The 24,998-nt window shown below is 43.7% G+C and overlaps 1 protein-coding gene across 2 annotated transcripts in view; it reads right to left on the bottom strand.

The window, feature by feature from the left end:
• The window catches only part of LOC308098158 (serine/threonine-protein kinase LMTK1-like), a 44,845-nt gene that overhangs the window by 9,676 nt on the left and 10,171 nt on the right, over positions 1-24,998 (bottom strand). The window contains exons 2-7 of one of the 2 annotated variants that reach the window (XM_080446400.1): positions 15,907-16,040; positions 10,003-10,147; positions 4,147-4,226; positions 1,413-1,531; positions 1,025-1,112; positions 298-431 (exon numbers count right to left, since the gene is read on the bottom strand). In XM_080446400.1, coding sequence (XP_080302526.1) covers positions 298-431; positions 1,025-1,112; positions 1,413-1,531; positions 4,147-4,226; positions 10,003-10,147; positions 15,907-16,040 — 700 coding nt within the window. Of the gene's footprint in view, positions 1-297; positions 432-1,024; positions 1,113-1,412; positions 1,532-4,146; positions 4,227-4,829; positions 5,523-10,002; positions 10,148-15,906; positions 16,041-24,998 lie in introns of those variants that run through there. The other variant, XM_080446401.1, reaches the window with a different exon arrangement.

The following is a 24,998-nucleotide window of genomic DNA, read 5'->3' as shown; positions in this document are numbered from 1 at the left end:
GTGCTTTTTACTCCATTGCACTTACAAAACTTACATTAACCAATGAAGCCCTTTTTTATACTCTGACTATTGGAAAACAGCCGACCTACAAGTAGATCTGCAATTTTTTAAAGATTTTGAAAAACAAAAAAATAAAGATAAAAAAATCTTGTGAAATGAGACATTCTGCATAATAAGTACCTTGACTTTTGGTACTACAAGTATATATGATGCCAACACTTTAGCACTTTTACGTAAGTAACATCATGAATACAGGACTTTCACTTGAGTACTTTTACACTGTGGACCCACCATTACCTGTGTATGAAGTTGTATTTGTGGAGATGCAGCAGCCCCGAGGCGATCTCGCATGCCATCCGCTGAAGGATCAAAGGGTCGGGTGTCTCCGAGTCAGTTGCCTGGCAACTGCGGAGGTAGCTCTTCAGATCACCCTGATGAAGAGGACACAAACAGGCCACACAAACTATTAACCAAGAAAGTGCTGAATGAATTAAAGAATTTAAGAATGTATTTCACCTTCAAACCGTTAATCTGTCTACTTAGCCACGTAAAGCCCTACATACTTTGACATACGACGAATAGCAAAAATAGCGGGACTGGGACGGCACCTGTCTGCAGAGAGTGTTGGGCGGGAGGAGTAGGACGAAGGCTCTACATCCTCCCGGTGGGGGCTCCTCACTGGCAGGTGAGTCGGTAGGATGCAACAGAGGTAATCTCTCAAGACAGATTTTTTTTTTGACGATGGGTTCCCAGATTGCAACAGCAGTGCCTTTTTTTGTGTTATCCTTTTAGCCTTAATGTCTTACTGTACCACGTGCCGTTTACATTTCTGACTAATAACGTATTCAATCAATCAATTAAATCAAAATGTCTTTGGGACTGGGGAGGAATTAATTGGCAAAACTACTCAATTGGGGAGAAAAAGTAAAAAGGGTAAAAAGCACAAAAAAAGAAAAGAAAGAAAGTGGTTAACCTGGACTCAAAATGCCACGATACCAAACTGATATTGATAACAGGGTCTCACCAGAGGGCAGAACTCCATGACCAGCAGATAGGGAGTGACCTCTGAGCACTGGGCCAGGCACTGCAGCAGAGCAGGGTGCTGGAGAGACCTGCCAGAAGAACGAACACACACACACACACACACACACACACACACACACACACACACACACACACACACACACACACACACACACACACACACACACACACACACACACACACACACACACACACACACACACACACACACACACACACACACACACACACACACACACACACACACACACACACACACACACACAGAGGAGAGACAATGTATATTTCAAAACCATACCAACTATTATAAGAGTTCCTATGCAACAGTCACTAATCTAATTTCTACAGTGTGAGTCTGTTGTTCTGACCGGTATGGCTGAACCTCCTCCAGGAACTGCATCTGGTCTTGAACACTGGCACTGGCTTTGAGCTCTTTCACCACCACCTGGGTGGTACTGAGGCCCGCATTCACCTCACCCAACAGAACCTGGCAAAGACAAGGGCAAATCGCACAGAGTCAGTCAGCACAGGGCCCGAGCACCAATGCACAGACAGATGAAGAGGGAGGTCATCATGTGGCATGTACTGTATGTAAGCAAGCAAGAGCAAAATGTGACTATAGAGAATTGAAATGGTAATAGGCTCTGTGCATAATAGTAGTCCCGGGTTTCCAGGAGAAGGTACACACATATTAGTTGTACAAACTCTTGTTTTATTGTTGTATTGTTTTATTGGATCTTGTTTAGTCGATACACTTATTTGTTTTAGCTCTTGCTCATTTGATTTTGCTATTTTGTCTCATCTGTTTAAGAAAGTAGGTAGCTGATATATTGCACTTTTACCTTAGCGCTAGGTATACTCTTGGTTGCTTGTTTTTGCAGAAAATGCACTTAAGACTTCTGGTGATTAGTAGTTTCGTTCCCTACCTATGTTGAATACACTTATTGTAAGTCGCTTTGGATAAAAGCGTCAGCTAAATGACTGTAATGTAATGTAATGTATATGAAGGTGTCATACAGTATGATACTTTCATAATGTGTTTCCGGTTCAAATCTGCTGCAGAGCCAATCAAACGAAGCAACTGTATGGAGAAATTAACCCGGAACAGGAAATGGGGGGTATGCAATCATCTGGAAACCCGGGACAACAGTTATGCCCAGAGCCTATGATGTAACACCCGGAGAGCTGAACCAAGAAGTGCTAAAGTCTGATTTATTCTTAGTCGTACGATAGTGTCCTGCACCGAACATAGCTACTACTGTACATGATCAAAGTGTAGATCTGCTATTTTCAGCACATAGTTTCTGCCTTGAATAGTTTTTCAGAATTATTTTCCATTTGTAACCCATATGCATACACAAAGGAATGCTAATAAAACTGTCTATTTGATATAATGTAGATTCGGAAATAACAAAAAAGACCAACTAACAGTCATTTCAGAGAACCTTACAGTATGTACATTTCAAAGTAACAGGCAACCAAACACAAATTGACTGGGAATGATCAAAATAAAACTAGTAAAGAGGAGAAAAATAAAACACAAAGCTCAAAGCACAATCTCCACAGAAAGACGGACTCCACATCACCAGGAGAATATCAACACAATTAAAGACTTAAATATAGCCGGTGGATATTTGCTCCTCAAATCTCTCCATATTATGGTCTTTGCATAGATATACATTTCAGCATAGACTCTACAAAACCATCACCTCATACCAAGATAAAAATAAATTAATATCTTACATAACATAGCTCTTTAATAAAGACTTTGGATTACTTATAGAGTGACATCAAAGCAAAGAAAATCATCATGCTGTTTGTTACGTCCATAATATACTAAACTCTAGATCCTCTTAAGAAAGTGAATGAGCAACAAAACATTTACAGAAAAGATGTTGAATGTTTAATATGTTGTCTATGGACTGTAATTATCAGGCAACCCTGAAAACAGTAGTGTACAGAAAGGCTGCACAATTAATGGGGGAAAAAATGTAATGGCATTGCTGACACTAAATATACAAATGTACAAATCGAGAGTCTGAGATTTATCCCTCTTTAATTTTAAGTCACCTGGACTATTGTTCAACTGAATGGCCCTCTGCAAACAAAAGTACTGAGGAAACTACAAATCTAGACTAGTCTTATAATGCCCCAAATAAGAACAAACATCGTAAACTGCTATGGTTACCAGTAGAGAAAAGACTTGCCTTAAGCACAGTCACATTCTTCAGCAATAGCATTTATTATACTAAACCCAAGTTTATACAGTTTAATGATAAAATGCAGTAAGGTACAATACATACATACGTACATATTATAGTCATTTCACCAGAACAACAGGAGATGGGCTACCATGCCTTAAAACAAACGTACAGTATTGTACCATCAATCATTGGAATAGCTGCCCCTTCACATATGTCAATCTAACAGCAAATCCTCAATCTAATATAATTTCAGAACACATTACTTGAACATATATGAACACACACATATGTCTTAAAAAATGTCTTCTTCTTGTTCTCTGGTGATGGTCCTTGAGACAAATGTGACTAATTGTAAGATGATGTACAGAACCTAACACAATTGCATATGATGATGAATGAGGTAATGGATTCCGGACCCTGCAGGAAGACTAATGGGGATCTTTTAAAATGAATAAATAAATGGGACAGCCGCTGAGCAGATCCACACAGTGCTGTCCCAGCATGGTAATTGTAAGGAATTTGCTGTGAAAGTGCATTTCGACACTTCTCCCATGGACCCAACATGCTGATACTAGAGCCAAAGATTAGCCTGGCTAACGTGAGCTCATCATCACATTACCCACACATTCCATAGGGTACAAGGCACATTATAGAAGTGCCGGGTGAAAACTATCAAATGAAACAATTAAGGCAGACGATGATGTATCGTGTCATGAGACCCAGCTACCGGGTGTCTGTGTATCATGTCATGTGTGTGTGTGTGTGTGTGTGTGTGTGTGTGTGTGTGTGTGTGTGTGTGTGTGTGTGTGTGTGTGTGTGTGTGTGTGTGTGTGTGTGTGTGTGTGTGTGTGTGTGTGTGTGTGCCGTGTGTAGAAAATAATAAGGGGCGATAGCTCACCTTGCCGAACCAGCCATGCCCAATCTCCTTCAGATAGAGAAGACTGTGACGACCGAGGTCTGATGATTTCAGCAGCTGGACTGGAGTGACACAATACAAAAGACACGGTTAGATGAGTGAGAGACATACATGAGACGAGACAGGAGCAAAACTGAAATTGAGGACAAGATTCTCCACAGTTGTGGCTCGTCACCAGAGCACCACCTTTACACCTTTACAGTATACAGTGAGAGAGTTGTGAGCGCTCCTTTATACATTGAACTGCTGTATTTTACAGATTGTCTCAGCACCAAAGAAAGAGGGATGTGCATAAAATCGACAACCAACAGTCAAAAATTGTCATCAGAGCTCAACATAATATAATGAAAGAAACACAGAAGTCTCAGGGGCATTCGAAAAGAGACAGAAAATAGTCTGAAAGGGAGAGAAAAGCACAGAAAGAGAAAGACTGACAAAATATCACCACAGAACAAAAAGAGGATGAAAATGTGGAGCAGGAAAAAAAAGTGCCTCCCAGAAAGCCCGAGTACAGGAGACGGAAGATTTCCTGACAGCAAAGTTATGTTACTTGTCAACTACCATGAAGCAATAACGGTGAGGATCTCAGTACCGCAACAGCCCTATGTCATATTTTAACTACCGTACCACCAAAAGTAACCGTGAATAAAATCAAATACGTGTACCTCCTAGGAGCCTCATATTTTGATGGTGATGAAGACGGTGGTAATGATGACGATGACGATTTCAAGGTGGTGGAGCGGCCGGCCACTCGGAGCACCGTGGGAAGGACTGAGTCCCCCCGCCGAGGTCGCAGCTCGGAGTGTGAGAACCGAGAGCCCGTGGCCCCGACCCCAGCCATCCTCAGCCTCAGGGTGTATTTGTGAGAACGAGCCGATGGTCGCAGTGTGTGATCGGGAGGGAGAACACCGCAGTCACAGTGTGTGTGTGTGTGTGTGAGACAGAGCGTCGGCTAGGTTTAACCCTCCGAGCCCTCGCACAGCTGTACAAGCTTGCCGCGCTGCCTCTCCCTGTCTGGACCCGGCACATCCTCATGCTGGAACACACAAACACACACACACACATGCAGTCCTTGTCCTGGGGCCGGCCAGCTGTCACACACGCAGGAAGCTCTCCTCCCCGTTCACTGACTATTATGTGTAAAGCTAAACCGAACAGGTCCCAATAAGCTTCAAGACCCGATATTACTTTGGCCGATGGAGAGGTCTTCTGCCCCTGGGCTGGGCTGTGAGGGTTCTCTCGCCACGCGTGACTCTTGCTTCCCGTCCGTCATGCGAGTCGGCAATGTGCTGTCTGACGCGCTGGCTCCGCGCGCCACTTCAAGACACCCCGGCCGTGACATTGGAGGGCCCACATAATGCCCCTTGTCACCCCTGGACAGCGGCATTCCTCAGCCCTGCAGCATACAAACGCAGCTCTGTCGAGACGCAGAAAAGGCCTCTGTCACATGCCACACACACCCCTCCTATCTTCAAGCTCCCCCCCGCCCGCTCTCAGGCCGCGGTGCATGCCGCCACCCTGCCCCTCTCTCTGTCTCTTCTCCCTCTCGTCCTGGCACAGACCCCTCACTGTATTGGGCCCATAATGGCAGTCCTCCTCCTCCGCCACGACGTTCCACGGACACTTTGGCTCGGCCTCGTGTTCGCCCACTTCCCAGCCTTGCTAAATCAGGGTCATTGTTCAGGGTCACTCACACACACACACACACACACACACACACATCCCTCATTCTGCATTGCCTGGTACGCGGTACGCCACAAACACACACATACAAGGCCCATTCTCCTAAACACTGGATAACCGGGCAGAGGTTGTCACAGGGATTAAAAAAAAACACATCCCTCCACTCTAAACAACACATCATCCTGAGAGAGAGAGAGAGAGAGAGAGAGAACGAGAGAGAGAGAATGTGTGTGTGTGTGTGTGTGTGTGTGTGTGTGTGTGTGTGTGTGTGTGTGTGTGTGTGTGTGTGTGTGTGTGTGTGTGTGTGTGTTTCTCTCCTTATTCCACTGGAGCTGCTGAACTGGTCTTTTATATTATTCCCAGTATGGAATGTGTGAGTGTGCGTTCCCATCCTACTCATGGCATTCCCAGGGAACCTGGCAGCGACCACAGAGACCACAGTGGTGGTGGAATAATACACATGCTCCTCCTTAACACATGCACAAACACAGAGCCTTAGCAATGGGTTCAAAATGCTGTGTGTGATCTTTTGAATAATAATAATAATAATAACAATAATAATAACTAAGAATAACGTGTTACTGCAAGAGCAACAAGAGGGTAACTTGTTTTAGGTTGTCAGATCAAGTTAACACTGCTTTATGTGTGTGTGTGTGTGTGTGTGTGTGTGTGTGTGTGTGTGTGTGTGTGTGTGTGTGTGTGTGTGTGTGTGTGTGTGTGTGTGTGTGTGCTTAAATCACACATGCTATACATTTCCATACATGTAAGGAACTGTAAAAGGGATGTCTTTGTACAATGTATGATTACTACAGTATGCTTATATAAGCGTGTGTGTGTGTGTGTGTGTGTGTGTGTGTGTGTGTGTGTGTGTGTGTGTGTGTGTGTGTGTGTGTGTGTGTGTGCGTGTGCGTGTGCGTGTGCGTGTGCATGTGTGTGCGCGTGTGTGTGCGTGCATGTGTGCGCGTGTAGGCAGTTTATGACGTGTGCATAATGTGTGTGGGAGCTTTAATTGCTATGTCTGACGAACAACAAACTATAGAAAATTGCTAATCTTCCCGGCATTAAAGTCTCAAAGAGCTTCTGAAGGCATACCGACTTCATTATTTTAATTTTCAACCCACTTGACCTTTTCATGCTGCTGCGCACGTGCATACAGTATTTCTTTTTTTGCAGAGAAAGAAAGCGAGCGACCGACAGAGGGAGAGGAGAAGAAAGGGAGAGAGAGGGAGATAGAAAGAGAGAGAGGGAGTGTCATGGTCGACTTGCAGACACAAGTGGATGAAAAAGCAGCATTTTTAATCTAATATTTAGGATAACACAAATGTAATATTACAGAGGGGAGGGGAAACAAAAGCAATTCAAAGACAAAAAACAAGCACATTGTCCTGCCTGCAGCCATTCTAACTCAATGAAAGAAGTCTCTCTCTCTCTCTCTCTCTTTCCCCATCTCTCCATCTCTCCATCTCTCCACTCCTCGCCCTGCAACACCTGGACCAATCACACGGCGGCAGCTATGGAGGACAGGACCGAGGCTGGCGATTGGCTACGCGCCTGTGGCTGCCTTGTCCAATCAGTGCTGCCGCTCACATACTGGGATGCTGAGAGCCCGACTCGCCTCCCCTGTGCAGTGACTCATGCCGAGGGAGGGACGCATTGTGTGTGCTTGGGATCTGACTCATGCTGAGACACGCACGCACGCACACACACACAAACATACGTTTGGATTACTATACTTATGAGGACAATTTTATGAATGTCATTAAAAGAAAATGCTGCGACGCGTTGTGATCTTGAAGATCTGCTATTTCTGGTGTGCCTCACTGATGTGCAACTAAAGTATAAACCGGACATAACTCTAACCCTAACCTCTAAACGAAACCTAGTTTAATGTCTAGTCCTAATCCCACACTGAATCTTTTCCTAATTGTAAGCCGAACATCCCACATCTTTAACCATAAAATAACCATGAGGACTAGGAAAATTGTCCTCTGTATAGTAATACAAGTACACACTGCACACACACACACACACACACACACACACACACACACACACACACACACACACACACACACACACACACACACACACACACACACACACACACACACACACACACACACACACACACACACACACACACACACACAATAGTACACTATAAGGACATACTGTAGCAGTGAGGTGAGATGAGGATATCGTGGCCGTCAGGCAGAAACCTTGTACTGTATGTGCAGATGATGCAGAACAGTTACTTTTCAGGAAATGGAAAAAAGAAACTGTGTTCTTAGTTATTATTTAGTCCTAAGCTCTTGTTTATACTTATTTCTGGATTAAATATTTATAGAACCCACAGACAGACGGAGCTCACAATGCGTTGTGAGCTTGTATATCAGCTATTTTCTGTTTCTTTTCTGCATTTATTGATAGTACAGTGGAGAGAGACACTGTCTGATCGTACAACCCTGGCCCTTACGTCTTGGCTTAATTGTGTAATGCTGTCTCTATTCTTTTTGTTATTTTTGTTGATAAATTGGGTCATTTATTTTTCTGCTTTCTGTAGGCTTGTTTTTACAGCACTTACTGACCTCGTACAGCACTTTGGTTGGCGAGAGAGAGTAGAGGACTGACATGCAGCAAATGGTCTGCTTGGCCTGGGAGTCAAACTAGGGATTCATTGTTAGGCATCAGAGCCTATGGTACGCCCAACCACTTGGATAATGTACCCTATAGATCAGCATTTTTTTCTACTTTTGAGCGACACTGTCATACAACTAAATATAAAATAGGGCATTCATTTACAAAAAGAAAAAGAAAAGAAAAAAGATGAAATATGGAGATAAAAGGTTTCTGCCTGACAACGACTATATGCTACAGTATGCTACTGTAAGGCAATTGGTGTTACTGACGTCAAAGACACATTTCTATGCATAATAATATAACGTACAAACACTTTTTTTTTACCACATAATTATTCATGTAGTTAGAGGCCGCTGTCTCTCTCACACACACACACACACACACACACACACACACACACACACACACACACACACACACACACACACACACACACACACACACACACACACACACACACACACACACACACACACACACACACACACGCACGCACGCAAACACTATGGGTCAATCTCCCGAAGCATTACATAATGACCAGATGTCTGTCCTTTATTCAGAGAGAGGACAAGACGGAGAATGAAATGAAACAGAGTAAATGATAGAGATTGTGTCTCTCCTGACACTAGCCATAAAGAATTCCCTCAGTGTATGACTTGTGAAAATCGACAGAGCGCAGTGAGAGACTCATTGCCCTTGTGATGGGGCTAGGCCTCTGATAGCCCCCCCCCCCACCCCACCCCCCAGAGAATCAACAATCTTTTAATAGTGCTTAGTTGGCGTGATTAATTCTGAAAACTGATTAAGCATGACTAAAGAGCAGGGAATTAATGTTGCTGAGGACAACATGCATGAAAGTGTAAGTTCAAAGGAGAGGAGAGGAGAGGAGAGGCAGTGGTGTAAAGTAACTAAGTACATTTACTCAAGTACCGTACTTAAGTACAATTTTGAGGTATTTTTTACTTTACTGGAGTATTTCCAATTTTCTGTACTTGTACTTCTACTCCACTACATCTCAGAGGGAAGTATTCTATACTTCTAGTCCACTATAATTATTTGAAAACTTTAGTTACTAGTTAATTTGCAGATATACATTATTATATTATAAAGCATACATTAACCACTTTAGTCCTAATTTATACATAGGCTATTTGAAAATAGATGATTTTTTGGGGGGGAAATTGCAGACCGATCTGCAATTTTCAAACATTTTTACTTTGAAGCCAATACTTTTGTACTTTTACTCAAGTAACATTTTCAGCACAGCCTTTTACTTGTAACAGAGTATTTTTATATTGTGTTATTGCTACTTTTACATAAGTAAAATATCTGAGTACTTCTTCCACCACTGAGGAAAGAAAAGAAAAGAAAAGAAAAGAAAAGAAAAGAAAAGAAAAGAAAAGAAAAGAAAAGAAAAGAAAAGAAAAGAAAAGAAAAGAAAAGAAAAGAAAAGAAAAGAAACAAGGCAAATCTGTGTGTGTGATGTGATTGGTGTTTTTTTTTTTGCAATCTTACTGGATCTTCCAGGCTGTTTGGACACGGGCAGCGAGACCTCGGTGAGAGGGAGGATGTAGACCCCATCAGGGCCATTCTGGGAGGAGGGTGAGGCCAGGGTGGAGAGATCTGCCTGGTACTCCTCTCCATCTGTGTTGTCAAACTCCTGGTGCATGGGGCGGAGACATGGACACTGAGGTTAGTCATTCACTCCCCGGTCGTCCATTCTACTGTGCAGGGAGTGGGAGACAATAGGTCGACTGTGATGGCACGACTAATGTGCTAATACATGCCCCGCATAGCCTACATAGTCAACTAGTTACATTATGTGCCTGTTTCATTGCAGGGAAACATTTCTGATGCTAAGCAGGAGCTGCACCCACAGGCACACATACTGTGCACAGCACGCACGCACGCTCCCCATGGGGATGTCAAAAAGTATTTTTTTGTTGCCATTTTTAACTCTAATCCCAAATCCTAAACCTACAGTAATTCTATACTGCCCTACTGTAAATGCCTTAAATCCTAGCCGTGACCATAAACTGAATCTTTAACCTACTGTATAACTCTAAACATCTTTCTTTGCCCATTTCCCTCAAGGGGACCAGAAAAAAATCTATCCTTGAGGACATTTTGTGTGGATAGTACCACGCACACACGCACACGCACACGCACACACACAATCTATGTGCTAGTTGAACAGACAGATAGACAGACAGAAACAACATTTATGAACACATGCACGGATACACTGTCAGAGAGCGACACACGGATCTCTTGGCTCCAGCTGCAGATGTTGCCCCTCCCATCTCACCCTGTGGATGGATGTGGATCTTATACGGACAAAAGAGGTGTGTGTGTGTGTGTGTGTGTGTGTGTGTGTGTGTGTGTGTGTGTGTGTGTGTGTGTGTGTGTGTGTGTGTGTGTAGGGGTGAGGGAGGGGGTGAAAAACAGTGACCCTTTCTCCTTCCATCTTCATCCCACGTTTCTCTCCATCTGTTCACTCCTAACTTGGCCTCCTATCTATTCTACCTCCATCCCTCCGGGTTCTTTTCTCCCCAATCTGGTGTCCTTGTGTCCAGAATGTTCTGAAGTTGGCTCAGGTGCTCTCTCTCTCCCCCCCCCCCCTCTCTCTCTCTCTCTCTCTCTCTCTCTCTCTCTCTCTCTCTCTCACTGGTCTGTTCAATGACATAATGGGGGTGGGGGGTGGGACGGTACGAATGACCTCTTCTCTGTGTGTGTGTGTGTGTGTGTGTGTGTGTGCGCGCACAGCGCGCGTGCGTGCGTGTGTGGTGGGACAGAGTGTGTGTGAGCAGCTTCCTCTTTCTTAGAAAAGGAGTATTGATCGTAAAACCACAAGAAGGGTCATACTGTATATGAACCTTTGAACCTAACAGTGGCTTACAGGAAGAGACAGACAGTTCTCAGATTAACGCTGCGACCTGTAAAATGTGACCCCGCTCCACCTCCTCCTCTCCACACGAGGCTCCACTCTCTGAACAAGCTCCCCCCTCATCATCCACAGCGTGACGAAGTGTAGCAGAGGGTCATAGATATAGAAACCTAGATACCTCATTGGCCTCTGCAGTTCGTTGGAGGGACCTGTATCACGGCCGGCATTTTAGAGGGGGCAGGCTGCCACTCAAAGTGACTACTGGCCAATCACAGCGCATTGACTACTGGCCAATCACAGCGCGTCTAACTGACTAGTTGCCTCTTAAAGGGTTAAGGGCTGGGTTACGAAAATACCCGCCCCTACCCGCCCCCGCCTGCCTCTGATTGGCCTACCGAACGCCCCCTTCTGTGGCGCACGCGGAAGCTTGCCCCCTCCAATATGGCACCCGAGATACAGACGCCTCAGAGCCGGAGGAAGCGTCTACCATTATATGTCTATGCAGAGGGTAGTCTCAAAGATGATAAATTTAGGAAGATACACCATCGCGATTGGACGGCGAATCGCGAACGTCCTATGTTTACTGGTGCTAGATCCTGCGAGAGAGTGTTGCTGGGACAGAGAAAAGTTGATAATAAAGTAATTCTTTTTGTGATTTGTCTCTCTGAAAAAGGCCATTTTAGTATGAAAATCTTGGGAATATTGTGTGGCTTGTGAAGATCGGGTCCAATATTTAGTTCAGTGACCATGCATGGGGCTAAAGAATGGTTCAGAAGCTGCGTTCACGTTCACGCTTCCATTGGAAATAATAGACTCCAACCTGCTTCCGGTCTCCTAAAAAGGCGTCCGCCTACTTCACGTAGATACGGGAAGTAAACCGGAGATGGTGAGTCTTTTTTGCCTTGGGTACTCTACAGGAGCACTGCATGCCCCCAGTCTTAGATATGACTCATCTAACCATTAATGTATAAAAGTGGTATTTGGCCGCGAACCCCCATCTGAAAACATTTTGTTCCAGGGACGATCATAAAAGATCTATGTTGTTAATATGTTTCCAAATATTAAAAGTTTTAAAAGTACAAAACATTTTTTCACGATTTTTTTGAAAATAGCAGATTTACAATTGTGAGCTTGTAGATTGGTTACTTTCAAATGGACTATGTACATAGGGTTCATTTGGTTAAACTTGTGATGTTATATTTACTAATTTTGCTGGAAATTGGCGTGGCTTATTTTGGGAGTTGCATAATAATCCAAGGAATCTTGAAATCTTGTGGCATTTCGTGCAAAACGGGCCACTCCTGCAAACTTTGGAAGACAATCTTAGCCAATCAGGATGGAATATGAAACATCTGACGGATCCGTCTTGATTAAAAATTTTCTTGGCAAAAATCGGCCTTCTGCTGGTAATATTTGGATAGTATATCACACTACCAGTAGTCCAAGGAAGTAAGACACACATGAAGTCTGAGATCCACATGGAAGGCTAGCACTTACTAGACAGTGTTCACTGGCTGTTCCTGGGCTCAATGCAATCTTACAAACAGCGAACAGCTGCAATGTGACAAATTTGTTGGCTTGTGAATGTGGCTAAATATGTAAAATGTGTAAAAAAGTAATAAGTATACAGCAGAGTCCAATGACTGTGGCATCTACAGCCCAACTCCCTCCACTTGTCTCCTTGAGGCCAATTCTCCTTCTCCTAAATGCCAGCGTTCCTCTTGGTGCCATCCGAAAAGCCTGTCCACACACAGCGATGACGGCTCATAATGACGGCAGTGGTTAACGGCTGCTGTGGCAGCGGCTGGTAATACTGTGGAGTGGGGTTGGCAAGAGCACTCTGTTCAAAAGCATGCATCCATTGCCCCGCTTAATGAAGTGCTCCCCACAACAGGCCTATCTCCCACCACAGCGGGCTCAGAGGAGAGGGAAGGACTGAACAGAGAACTAAAATTATGGTTGAAATCAAATCAGCTGTGCTCACATGAATAGTTTCTGACTGGTTATTTGAATGATTATGTCTAGTTTTGTTTCACGAGTTAATGTATGATGATGTTAATTCATTATTATTACTAGTATATCTATGTTTATTCTTCTTTTTTTTTTTATTTGATTGGGTTTTAGAGTAGTGTTATTCTAGTGGACAGCCTACTGTGGACAGGTGTCGAAAACTAGCACTCGTGCTATATATATTTTAAGCAATCCAAATGCCTCCATTTCCCCATGTCAATACGAAAATGGCTTTTTCACTGCAGAAAAAAACGTGCTCGGATATGGCCATGAGCAAGTGTGTGTGTGTGTGTGTGTGTGTGTGTGTGTGTGTGTGTGTGTGTGTGTGTGTGTGTGTGTGTGTTCGTGCGCACGTGTGTGTACTTATGTGTTGGCTAAAATGTAATGCCCTGTGTATGTGTGTTTGTTTCACATTCAGAGGAACCATCTGCCAATCTCCCCAGAGCAAAGTGTGAAAGCAAGCACCTGGCTTTGAGTCAGCGTTCCATTGGTCCCCACGGACCAGCCTTCAGTTTAGAAAGCACTTAATACTCAACCTCACTCTTCCCGTTCCAATGAGAGCACAGCGGTGGAGGGGAATAATTAATCTCTTTTTCGATGTTGCACCGGCGCACTCTTGCTAATGGTCTCATGCTAATGCACACTTTTACAAAGTGAGTCGTTGAATAACAAACTGGAAGTTCTTGAAGTGCTTTGACGCTGAATGAGTTATGATCGAGTTAACGCGTTGCCGACACGTGATGGAACCGACATCTGCGGTTCACCGCCTAAACTGACAAAACATCATGAGGACTTAATGCAAGAACCGACGAGACTAAAGCTATGTCTGTCTACCAAACGTCATCCCAGCTTATGTGTATGTGTGCTGCTTGGGAATTAACCCATGAAAACCGGGAACGCATCTGTGCAACCATTTAAACCATTATTTTATACTTTGGCTATTCAAAAATAGCAGATATCCAAGCTCATAGCGCGGCACCGAGTGCACTATGAGCTTGTAGATCTGCTATTTAAAATATATATATATATTACTTTAAGCAAACATTTGTAACTCAAATCTTTGCCTCTGTGGGTCCCTGGAACTAAATATTTTGAGATGGGGGTCCGCGGCCAAATACATATAATTTTGGGGGTCCTTGACATGAAAAAGTTTGAGAACAACTGATATAGCAACATAAGTTTTTCAGAAAACTGTTAGGACTTAGAAGACATTTTGTAGAATCGGAACTTCAGGCCTTAATGGGTTAAGAAGTGAAAATCCCGGTCTTTTCACAGACAAAGTTCACTATGCTCAATGACGTGCTGTTATTTCTAAGGATGTCATTTTCTAATTTTCATAGCAAAGAGAAACAGAGTGGAACGGTTTTGTCACAGCTTTATATAATCTTTTTAATCTTTGACTATGTACGCAACATCTTCCACATCTGTCTTGCTCCTATTTCAGTTTTATACCTCATTGCACGATGGTGTCGCGCACCGAAAATAGCCAATCTACAAGCTCACAACACATCACAGGCTTGTAGGTCGGCTATTTATGGTGCGCAACACTGTCATGCAACCAAGTATAAATTGAACGTTACCCTTCAGGCCACAGAAACCCACTGAGATGCTACAGTAACCCAAGTTAAGGATGCTGGTCCCTCCCTGTTTACTGTGAGACCAAACACTCTTCTCTTATCTGCCTTCAGAGCTCACAGATCCATCAAATGATCCACTCAGTGTGTTAGTACTAGCACCACTAGCTCATCTTTGTCATATATACAGCACAATGAAATAAATCTGGCCTTTGTGCTAGTCTAGAATGTTTCAGGTAGAACTTTAGCATATTCTATCCAAGGGTGTTACTATGGCAGCCCTGATGAGCAAAGGGAGTGGATTTACCATTGGCAACCACTGTCATGGCCCCAGCCAGCACGTTATGGAATAGCGTACTCTGCTGGAGAGTGGAGACTGCCTTTTTTCAGGGCAGAAGTAGTTTAAAGGAAGCCTCACAGTCACATAGACCGTCTGTGACTACAGGTCATTAAAATACATTTCCACTTAATGAGCTGGTCTGAGCAAAGAGATACATACACACTTATTGGAGCCTTTCTGTTCATCCGTGTTCATTAGCAGTGTAGCATTGACATTTGCACACACTATGATGACTGTCAGCTCCACCCTGTGTCTACTGAGGTACAAGGCAGGATGTTGGATGGATCTCTCTCTCTCTCTCTCTCTCTCTCTCTCTCTCTCTCTCTCTCTCTGTCTCTCTCTGTCTCTCTCTCTCTGCTGACACAGCTAAGCTCTGCCATGCAGGCAGCTGAGGCCAGTACAGATACACTATGTACTAGATCTACAAGGTTATATGACAGGACAGCCTCTTCAGAGAATAAAACCAAAGCCATTCTGTTAAGTAAATAGTGTCATTTTGTAACTCAAGAGATTGCACCACACCAGCCAGCAGCTGTGTGTGCTTGCTGTGTCTTGGTTCAGTGTGTGCAACACTCATCTCCACAGGCAGGGGGCAGCAGCAGGCTCACCTTGAAGCCGATGTCGCCCTTCTTGCAGCAGAGGCAGGCCAGCATGAGGAAGACAAAGGTGAAGAGGCCAGAGAAGGAGACGGCTACCACTGCCAGAGACGAAGGCCACGACAGCTCGCTCAGTGGGGCCCCATCTGCAGGACAAGAACATGTTTGATTTGAACCATTGCACAAATGAGACAGTTTTTTAAAAAAATATATAGGAAGAAGACACTGAGAGAATTAGACATTTTGTGACACTTGAAACAAAGTCTTTGAAAAACACGCAATGCATGATCAGCTAATTCGCCTGCTTCACTTCTCCCTCCTGAGCCATTGTTGTTCACAGTTGAGTGCTACAAAGGGAATTGAAAGCTCATGATGTTTCGCAAAGGCCTCTTCTCTCCACCAGAATAGCTAGTGGGACTTAATTACATTAGTTCCTATGCGTACTCCTGAAAACTAAATGTCTCATATCACCCACAGTCACAGTGCTCTGCCTGAGGCTAATGATCTAATAAACGTGCGGTAGCGGGTTGCTGTGCCTTGCACCGTTTCAATGTAGGGAAAGGAAACCATGATAAATGAAAATGCTTAATAGGAAGTCCTAATACGCTTTTCACTTTCAACAATCCAGCAACCTACAATAATTATGTATGTGCATTATATACTTGCTCAAAAAGCTGTGTCGCGCCAAACGAAAGCACAATATAGCTGTGCATTATGAAAACAATACAAGCCAGCCTGGGGCGTAGCGTGGCGGCCCAGGCACCCTAGTAGTGCTGCACGATTAATCGAAAAAAGATTGTGATCTCGATTCAGACACCTATGCGATCTCGATTTTAAATTATGACGATTTGTTTTTCAATTTAAAAAAAATAAGTTTTTTTTTTTTTTTTGCTTAATATTTTTATATTTACAAGAGAATTGTGTGAGAATCGTGTGAGAATCGTGATCTCAATTCTTATGGAGGAAAATCGTGATTCACATTTGAGCAAGAATCGTGCAGCACTACACCCTAGGCTGCAATGCCAGCCTGACAGCGTGTCACAAGCTCGACTCACGTTCCCGACGACCTTTGCTGCTTGTCAACCCCCCCCCCATCTCTCTCCCCATTTCCTGTCAGACTACTTTCCCTATCCCTCTCTAAAATGAAAAAAGGCATAAAAAGCCCACCCAAAAATATAAATCTTTCCAAACTAAATAAAATGAGGGCAAGCCCTCGCATGCAGTGAGGGGTTACGTGCATTTAAATGGTGTGCTATATTTCGGAATAGTTCGTTAAGCTGCTACATAAAGAAGAAAAAACAACGGCACATTTTGTGTGTGAACCGTAGGTCTACTACACAGTGCATGGATGTCAAAGAATGAGTCATAGCTCATATATAACCCTTGCCAACGGTAGATCTTGACCAACCACGCCATGACCGACGGGCCTCGTGAAGGTTTTGTGCGCCTGAACTGTTTTTGCTGCCGTGTGCAAGTCAATGGCAATATCTCGTGTCGTTGCTTTGCACACGCAGCATGTGTGTGCTGCTGTTGCACATGTGTCTGGCTCCCTTTTCACCTGCAGTCAAAACAGACAGATTAGGCGATGGGTCAAAGAGTGGGTCAAACGGCTTAAAATCCCCTGCCAGAAATGATTAGAGTGAGAGAGAGAGAGAGCGAGAGAGTGAGAGAGTAAAGGAAGCTAGGGGCAGTGGTGTAAAGTAACTAAGTACTTTTACTCAAGTACTGTACTGAAGTACACTTTGGAGGAATTTTTACTTTACTGGAGTATTTCCCATTTTCAATAGTTTTACTTCTACTCCACTACTTTCTCAGAGGCAAATATTGTACTTTTACTCCACTTAACAGCTTTAGTTACTAGTTACTTTGCAGAGTTAGATTATTATCACAAAATATACAATAACCATGTGAGAATGTGCCATTTAGCGTCTGGAAATCCAGTACAGAGCCATGTAGTAGGTTGCAACCAGAAGGTGTATTTAAAATACATACAGGACATGAACACCACAGTAGCTCTTCACCATCAACAGACCTCAGTCGCGTCCTTACATAGTCTAAACCAGTTGTGCATGATTGGCCAATACGCTTGTGCAAGGACGCGCTGTGATTGGCCAGTAGCCACTTTGAGTGACAGTTGGGGCAAACGCTCTCACCAAAACATTATTTACTATTCTGTCCCTATTGGTACATAACTCGAACGCCGCTGAGTCGACTAGCAGACCATCGGCCGGTCGACGCGGGCACTCGCGCCTGGAGGCGCTCGGGCGCGACTCCTCGGCCTCAAGGTCTGCTGAGTCGGCGCGCCTCCGTCATGGTCCAAAACTATACTTTATCGGCGAAAAAAAACAGTGGCAAGTGACAGCCATTTATGCTCAGCTGATCTAATGAGCCAGCCTTGACCATATCACTATAAGGGGTGTATTCTAATCCAGAGCATAACATAAATAAACATACAATACAAACACACCATAAATATTTAAATACCCTTAACCCCCCCCCCCCCAAGTATATTAAAACTCACTGAACTACAAAATACTCTTTCCTAACTGCTACAACCAAGCAACACATCACAACCATTTGCCATTCTGACTTGGTCCAGCCCAATTGTACTGGACAGAACAGCTCCACTTGAACAGTAACTGTTAAGATTCCAATCATCACTCAACATTACCTATCTTACACCTCTATACATATTGCACTCAAGTCTCTATTGCACTCATTCCTATTCTACACATTGCATTACCACTAAACATTTCTGTCTCCAGGTGGAACGAATTAGCTGGGTGGCCAGCTCAACAAACAGGAAACACAATTCAAATGTAACAGTTAAAAATGTATCCAATCAACAATAAAATAAGGACTGTGCAAAATACAACTGTGCAGGTTAATAGTGCCAATACCTAAAGTGCCCATATACTGTGCAAATATTGTTCAATTAATAAGGGTTAAATTACATGTTTAAACATAGTAACAGAGGTCCTCTCTGTTACAAACCACTTCAGCCCTATATATATTTCGGCCATTTGAAAATAGCCGATCTACAAGCTCACAATGTGTTGCGATGCGACGCATTGTGAGCTTGTAGATCTGCTATTTTCAAAATATTTGTATACATTATGAACTTGTGAAATGGGACATTCTGCACAATGAGTACTTTTACTTTTGGTACTTTAAGTACATTTTGATGCCAATACTTTTTTACTTTTACTCAAGTACATTTTGATTACCGGACTTTTACTTGTAACAGACTATTTCTACACTGCAGCTGTGCAGCATTGATACTTTTACTTAAGTAAAAGATGTGAGTACTTTCTCCACCACTGGCTAGGGGAGCATATCACGCACATAACACAGACAACGCACATTTGGTGCCTCAGAGCCGGTGCAGCGTGATGGGTCCATGGAGGATGCGATTGGATTTCGCTGACACAGAGGAGACAGTTCCCTAACCTCATAGGACCTGATGACTTATCCACAGTTTCACCCCAAAGCAGTATATGCCAACGATGCACACATACAGTATAGACACCTACATACTGTAACATCATAACACGGGTCCATTTGGTTACATTTGTACATAACTCAGAGTTACAAATGGTAAATTAACACTGAGGAATTTAATGTGTACATACAGTAGTAAACACGCACAGACTCATCTAATTGGGGCTTGGACTACACTGTGTGTGTGTGTGTGTGTGTGTGTGTGTGTGTGTGTGTGTGTGTGTCTGTGTGTTTGGGGGGCGTGGAAAGCAGTTCTGTGTGTTACCCTTTAACACATCACCATGGTAACAGCCTGGCTGGCTGACCCATCATAGTTGATTGGCTTTCACGGTGCGGTAAACCGCCTCCCCTCTGCCGCTCTGTCTTCTTCTCCATTTTTGGAACCAGAGCAAGACACACATTTCTACGCTGATGCCTCAGTCCACCGGCAGCTGCTGCTCGCTCTCCTCTCTGTCTCCCCAAATTCTCCAGCGAGATTTTCAAAGTCTGTTTGCGCGTGTGTGTGTGTGTGTGTGTGTGTGTGTGTGTGTGTGTGCATGCATGCGTGCGTGTGTGTCTGTGTGCATGCGTGCGTGCCTGTGCGTGCTTGGAATGTAGTGGAATGAGCTGGAATGAATTGGACAGAATGGAATGAGAGGAGAAAAATACCATACGATGTTGAGCCAGGAAGTGCTTTTACTATACCCACACTATTTCTGTGGAAGATCTCACACACACACACACACACACACACACACACACACACACACACACACACACACACACACACACACACACACACACACACACACACACACACACACACACACACACACACACACACACACACACACACACACACACACACACACAGTTGATAAAACGCATCATCAACATATCTTGATCTCTCCGTTCTTCAGTTACGGCCGGTTATGTATCTGTGACCTTGACCATGATGGTGACCTTGACCGTTGACCCTTTTCGACCCAAAATCTCTTCAGGGTAGCACAGTTATCATTCCCACTGAGTTTCACAAAAATGTGCCCATCCATTCTCACAGACACACAGATGAGACCGAAAAAGATAGGCTCCCAATATTTAATTCACTTATTCTCAGTCATAGTAGACCTTCGTCATAGTACACAGTAACATAGTGTTCATTCATCCACTTGTAACTGGTGTACAAATGTAACCAAATGGACCCTCTCGGGTCCATTTGAATTAACACTGAGGATTTTACACACTGTGGATTTGACTGAATTAGACTATTTTTCGGTGCCGATGTTTCTTCTTTTTGCAGATGTGCGCAACAGTAACCTTACATAAACAATGCCCTAGCAAACTAGATTCCGCTCATCCCTCTGCTCTGGCAGTAGGGATGTTCACCCCAGGTGTTAGTTCAGACAGATAAACATACCGCACTAGATAGAAACATTTGTTCCTCCTATTTGTTCCTCCGGCTACTGTAAATAGACAAGACAAAGCAGCAGTAAATTGCATAGTGGCACTCAGGCATTTAATGTAGACTGTTATTCCGTTACTTTATGACTGTGTGTATGAAGGTTATGGTCTTTTGGGTTCTGTTACAAAGTGCTGTGGGATTTGATATGCTTCATATCAATTGCCTTCTTGGATTACAAGACTGCACTGGATGGAAAGATGGACAGACAGACAGACAGCTGCAGTAAAGTGGCTGCTCATACGGCTTTTTTACCCCTTTTTTTCTCCCCAATTTAGTCGTTATGCCAATTGACTCCTCCCCACGCACATTTCTGTGTTGTCACTGCTATTGTATCCTACTGGCTCACCTGCCAGGCAGTGAGGAGCCCCCACTGGGAGGATGTGTAGCCTTCGTCCTACTCCTTCCGCTCAACACTCTCCATTGACAGGCAGTGGAACCCCATTGGTGGGCTGGTACCGTACTTTACCCCTTGCGCCACCCGAGCGCTCAAAACACATGTGTTTTCATTTAGTCCTCTATGACAGTGGTTCTCAAACTTTTTCATGTCGAGGACCCCCAAATTGACACTTATTAGCCCGCGGACCCCCATTTGAAAAGATATGCCAGGGACCCCCATAAGAGAAGATCTTTACGGCTCTATAGCAGTGATTCTCAACCATTTTAATTTCAAGGACCCCCAGTTTTACATGCATTATGCCACGGACCCCCATTTAATGGCATTTCTATCTCTGGGACCTCAATTTATATTGTAAAATCAATGTTAATTTAACTCAGAGAGAGTAAAAATGGAACCAAATGGATCCATTTGGTTCCATTTGCACACTCTCTGAGTTACAGACCCGTAAGGGTCCATTTGGTTCCTATACTATCTAGCATTTAGCTGGGGACCCCCTGGAACTCCCTCAACGACCCCTGGGGGTCCCCGGATCCCACTTTGAGAACCAATGCTCTATGATGCTACAAAACACCTGAATCTGACGGTAACACAAATCAACGTTTCATACACTCTTCATTTGCCTAATAGGTCTAATAGCACACCGCAAAATCCTAAATTAATGTATCCATTTGTAACTGAGTGTACAAATGTAACCAAATGGCTACCTTTGTACACTCACAGAGTTAGATCTTACTGTGTGTGTAGTTTTTCCAGTATTTCCAGTGTTCAGTACTTTTACTTCTACCCACTACACCTCAGACGCAAATATTGTACTTTTACTCCACTACAATTCTTTGAAAACTTTAGTTACTAGTTACTTTTTAGACTTTGATTATTATTGATTATTATCGCAAAACACATTAACCACTAGCCCTATATACATTTCGGCATTTGAAAATAGCAGATCTACAAGCTCACAATGCGTCGCGATGCGGCGCATTGTGAGCTTGTAGATCGGCTATTTTCAAAAGATGTTTTACGCATTGAACTTGTGAAATTATGCACAATGAGTACTTTTACTTTTGTACTTTAAGTATATTTTGATACCAACACTTTTGTACTTTTACTTGAGTAAATTTTTTATTACGGACTTTTACTTGTTACTAGTATTTCTACATTGCAGTATTGATACTTTTACTTTTACTTTTTCCAGCACTGGCTGTGCTGCTCCAGAGATGAAACCGGTACACCCCCTATTTTTCACAAGTACTTCCATTTCAGAATTCATCTCCCCGTCTCTCTCTCTCCGGGGGCCCGTGACAGAGGGATGGCCCTGGGGCCTCCATAAATATTTGAAGGGTGCATGTGACTTCGCCAGCCGCACTGCGAGAAGGGGAATAAAGCACTAAAAGCCGGGCTCATCTCCCCTTTATTAAAAAGCTGTCCATGGGCCGGCCGGATGGTGAGTGATATCCTCGTGGACGCTGGAGGAGGGAGACGGGGTCGCCCCGACAACTCCACAGCTGTGTGTGTGTGTGTGCGTGTGTGCGTGTGTGTGTGTGTGTGTGTGTGTGTGTGTGTGTGTGTGTGTGTGTGTGTGAGAGAGAGAGAGAGAGAGAAAATGAGCAATTGCTGTTGTTTTTTAATCACGACTGTGAGCTATCCTTATTATACTGTACTAACCTGCAGTGACCTCAGGGAGAGTAAGGCTGACTAACAAACACAATGAGATGACACACACACACACACGTGCGCACACCCACACATACACACACACACACACACACACACACACACATACACACGCACACACTCAGGGACGTGCTGGCCACTGGGAAATTCAGATTTTTAATTTTTTGCTCCCGTTTTAGGATTATTATGGTCATTTCCGGGTCGCGCGGCCCAATTATTAGTTACGTTACTGTTTGGGCTGGGACGTTTTTCAGCAGTGGCGTAATTTACATAGGGTTGCTGGGTTAAAACGCCCCCCCCCCCCCCCCCCTTGACAAAACCGACCCCCCCCCCCGTTGACAAAACAATGGGCCGGTTTGGACAAAAATCCCAGGGCTGAATTTTGGTCCCAGCACGACCCCACACACACACACACACACACACACACACACACACACACACACACACACACACACACACACACACACACACACACACACACACACACACACACACACACACACACACACACACACACACACACACACACACACACACACACACACACACACACACACACACACACACACACACACACACACAATAGAAGAAGCATGAAAGCGTGTGTGTGCGCACGTTTGTTTCTTTGTTTGCTTGTGTGTGTGTTTTTGTTTGTGTGTGTGTTCCTGCTTTACATGCCCAGTTTTTTTTTTCACAACTAAGACATTTAGCACTGAGGCAAAGCCAAAACAACTACTGCATCAAGCAAAGCCAGATCCTCTCAATGTTGTATTTGTGAAGTTCAGAAAGACCAGAAGTGTCTCATTATTCAACATGTTTCCTGTTTATTCAACATGTTATATATTAGACACTGCAAAGACAAAACAGAAGTTGGAAATTATGTGGCATCTGCTTTATTTTCCACTCATTTTGATTTAGCATAATATTGGGTTCCCACAGACCCGGAAAATGTTTCCAGCTTTGGCGTTGGGCTTAGGGTCAAGGATTTAGGGTTACGGTTAAACATTAGCATTAGGGTTAAGGTTGGGGTTAAAGTTGGGGCTTAGGCAGCTACGGTAGGTTCTGGAAATGTGGTTCTAGCAGTGCAGTCTCCGGCTTTGCAGGAATCAACTACTCACTTAGCAGTGTGAGGTGATCTGTTTCTGCTGCTGATTGGTCTACTTTTGTGGCACAGAGATACAGATAAAACCCTAATTCTAGGCAGCCGGCCCCTTCGGCACCACTTTTGCCGAACAAGGGGGGAAAATATACAGAAAAATCCTTGAGTGCTCATTTAACTACTGTAACTATAATCTTTACACTCAGAGTTTGTGCTGTGTAATGCAAGAAACTGAGGAGAGGACACATGCAAGGCAAACGGAGGAGATGGGGGAGGAGTGTCTAATCAGAGAGGGAGAGAGAGAGAGAGAGAGAGAAAGAGATAGATTAAGTAGTTCGAGGCGGCTGCTATCCAGGTCAGGACTGCAGAGTTCTTTGGAAGAAGTCAGCAGTTCTGTAACTGGCCAAGTTTGTAACTTGGTTAAATTGAAGCCTATTACAATAACTCCAGTACAGGGATACTAACCATCGCCATGGCCAAAACTTTAACATACGGCCATGCACGAATACATGCACACAAACATAACTTTATAAAGCCTGTCAGAGTCTGAATTCCATACTATATACTGACACTATACAGTATACAATTTACTAATATTGATAGTACACATATTTAGGCAGTTCATATGAAAGAAATGTATGTACTGTTTTGAGCCAACAGGAAATTACATGGGTCATTCTGCAGCCATACATTATCGAGCTACAATTTAGCCTACAGCGAAAACTTGAAAATGATTATCGGACTGTTTATTTTGGTCTTTTTATCGTTATTCTTTGAGGCGGCGCTCCCAAAGAGTCGATTAGCTTTCCAGCTGTGAATAGGTCTTCCCCATTGCATTGTGGGTCTATAGTTTCCAACAACAGTGTTCATTAAAACTACAAGACTCTGAGATGGCCTCTCTCATCCATCATCACTCTCTCTCTCTCTCTAAATGTCGTTGTGTCTCCATTCTTACGGGCCTGGCTGGCATTTACTAAAAGCCTTATATTCTTCAT

Source organism: Gymnoscopelus braueri, assembly GCF_963280865.1.
Source record: "Gymnoscopelus braueri genome assembly, chromosome: 13".
Classification (NCBI taxonomy): Eukaryota; Metazoa; Chordata; class Actinopteri; order Myctophiformes; family Myctophidae; genus Gymnoscopelus; species Gymnoscopelus braueri.
Note: the sequence above shows the minus strand (reverse complement) of the source record. Positions and strands in the feature narration are given on the sequence as shown.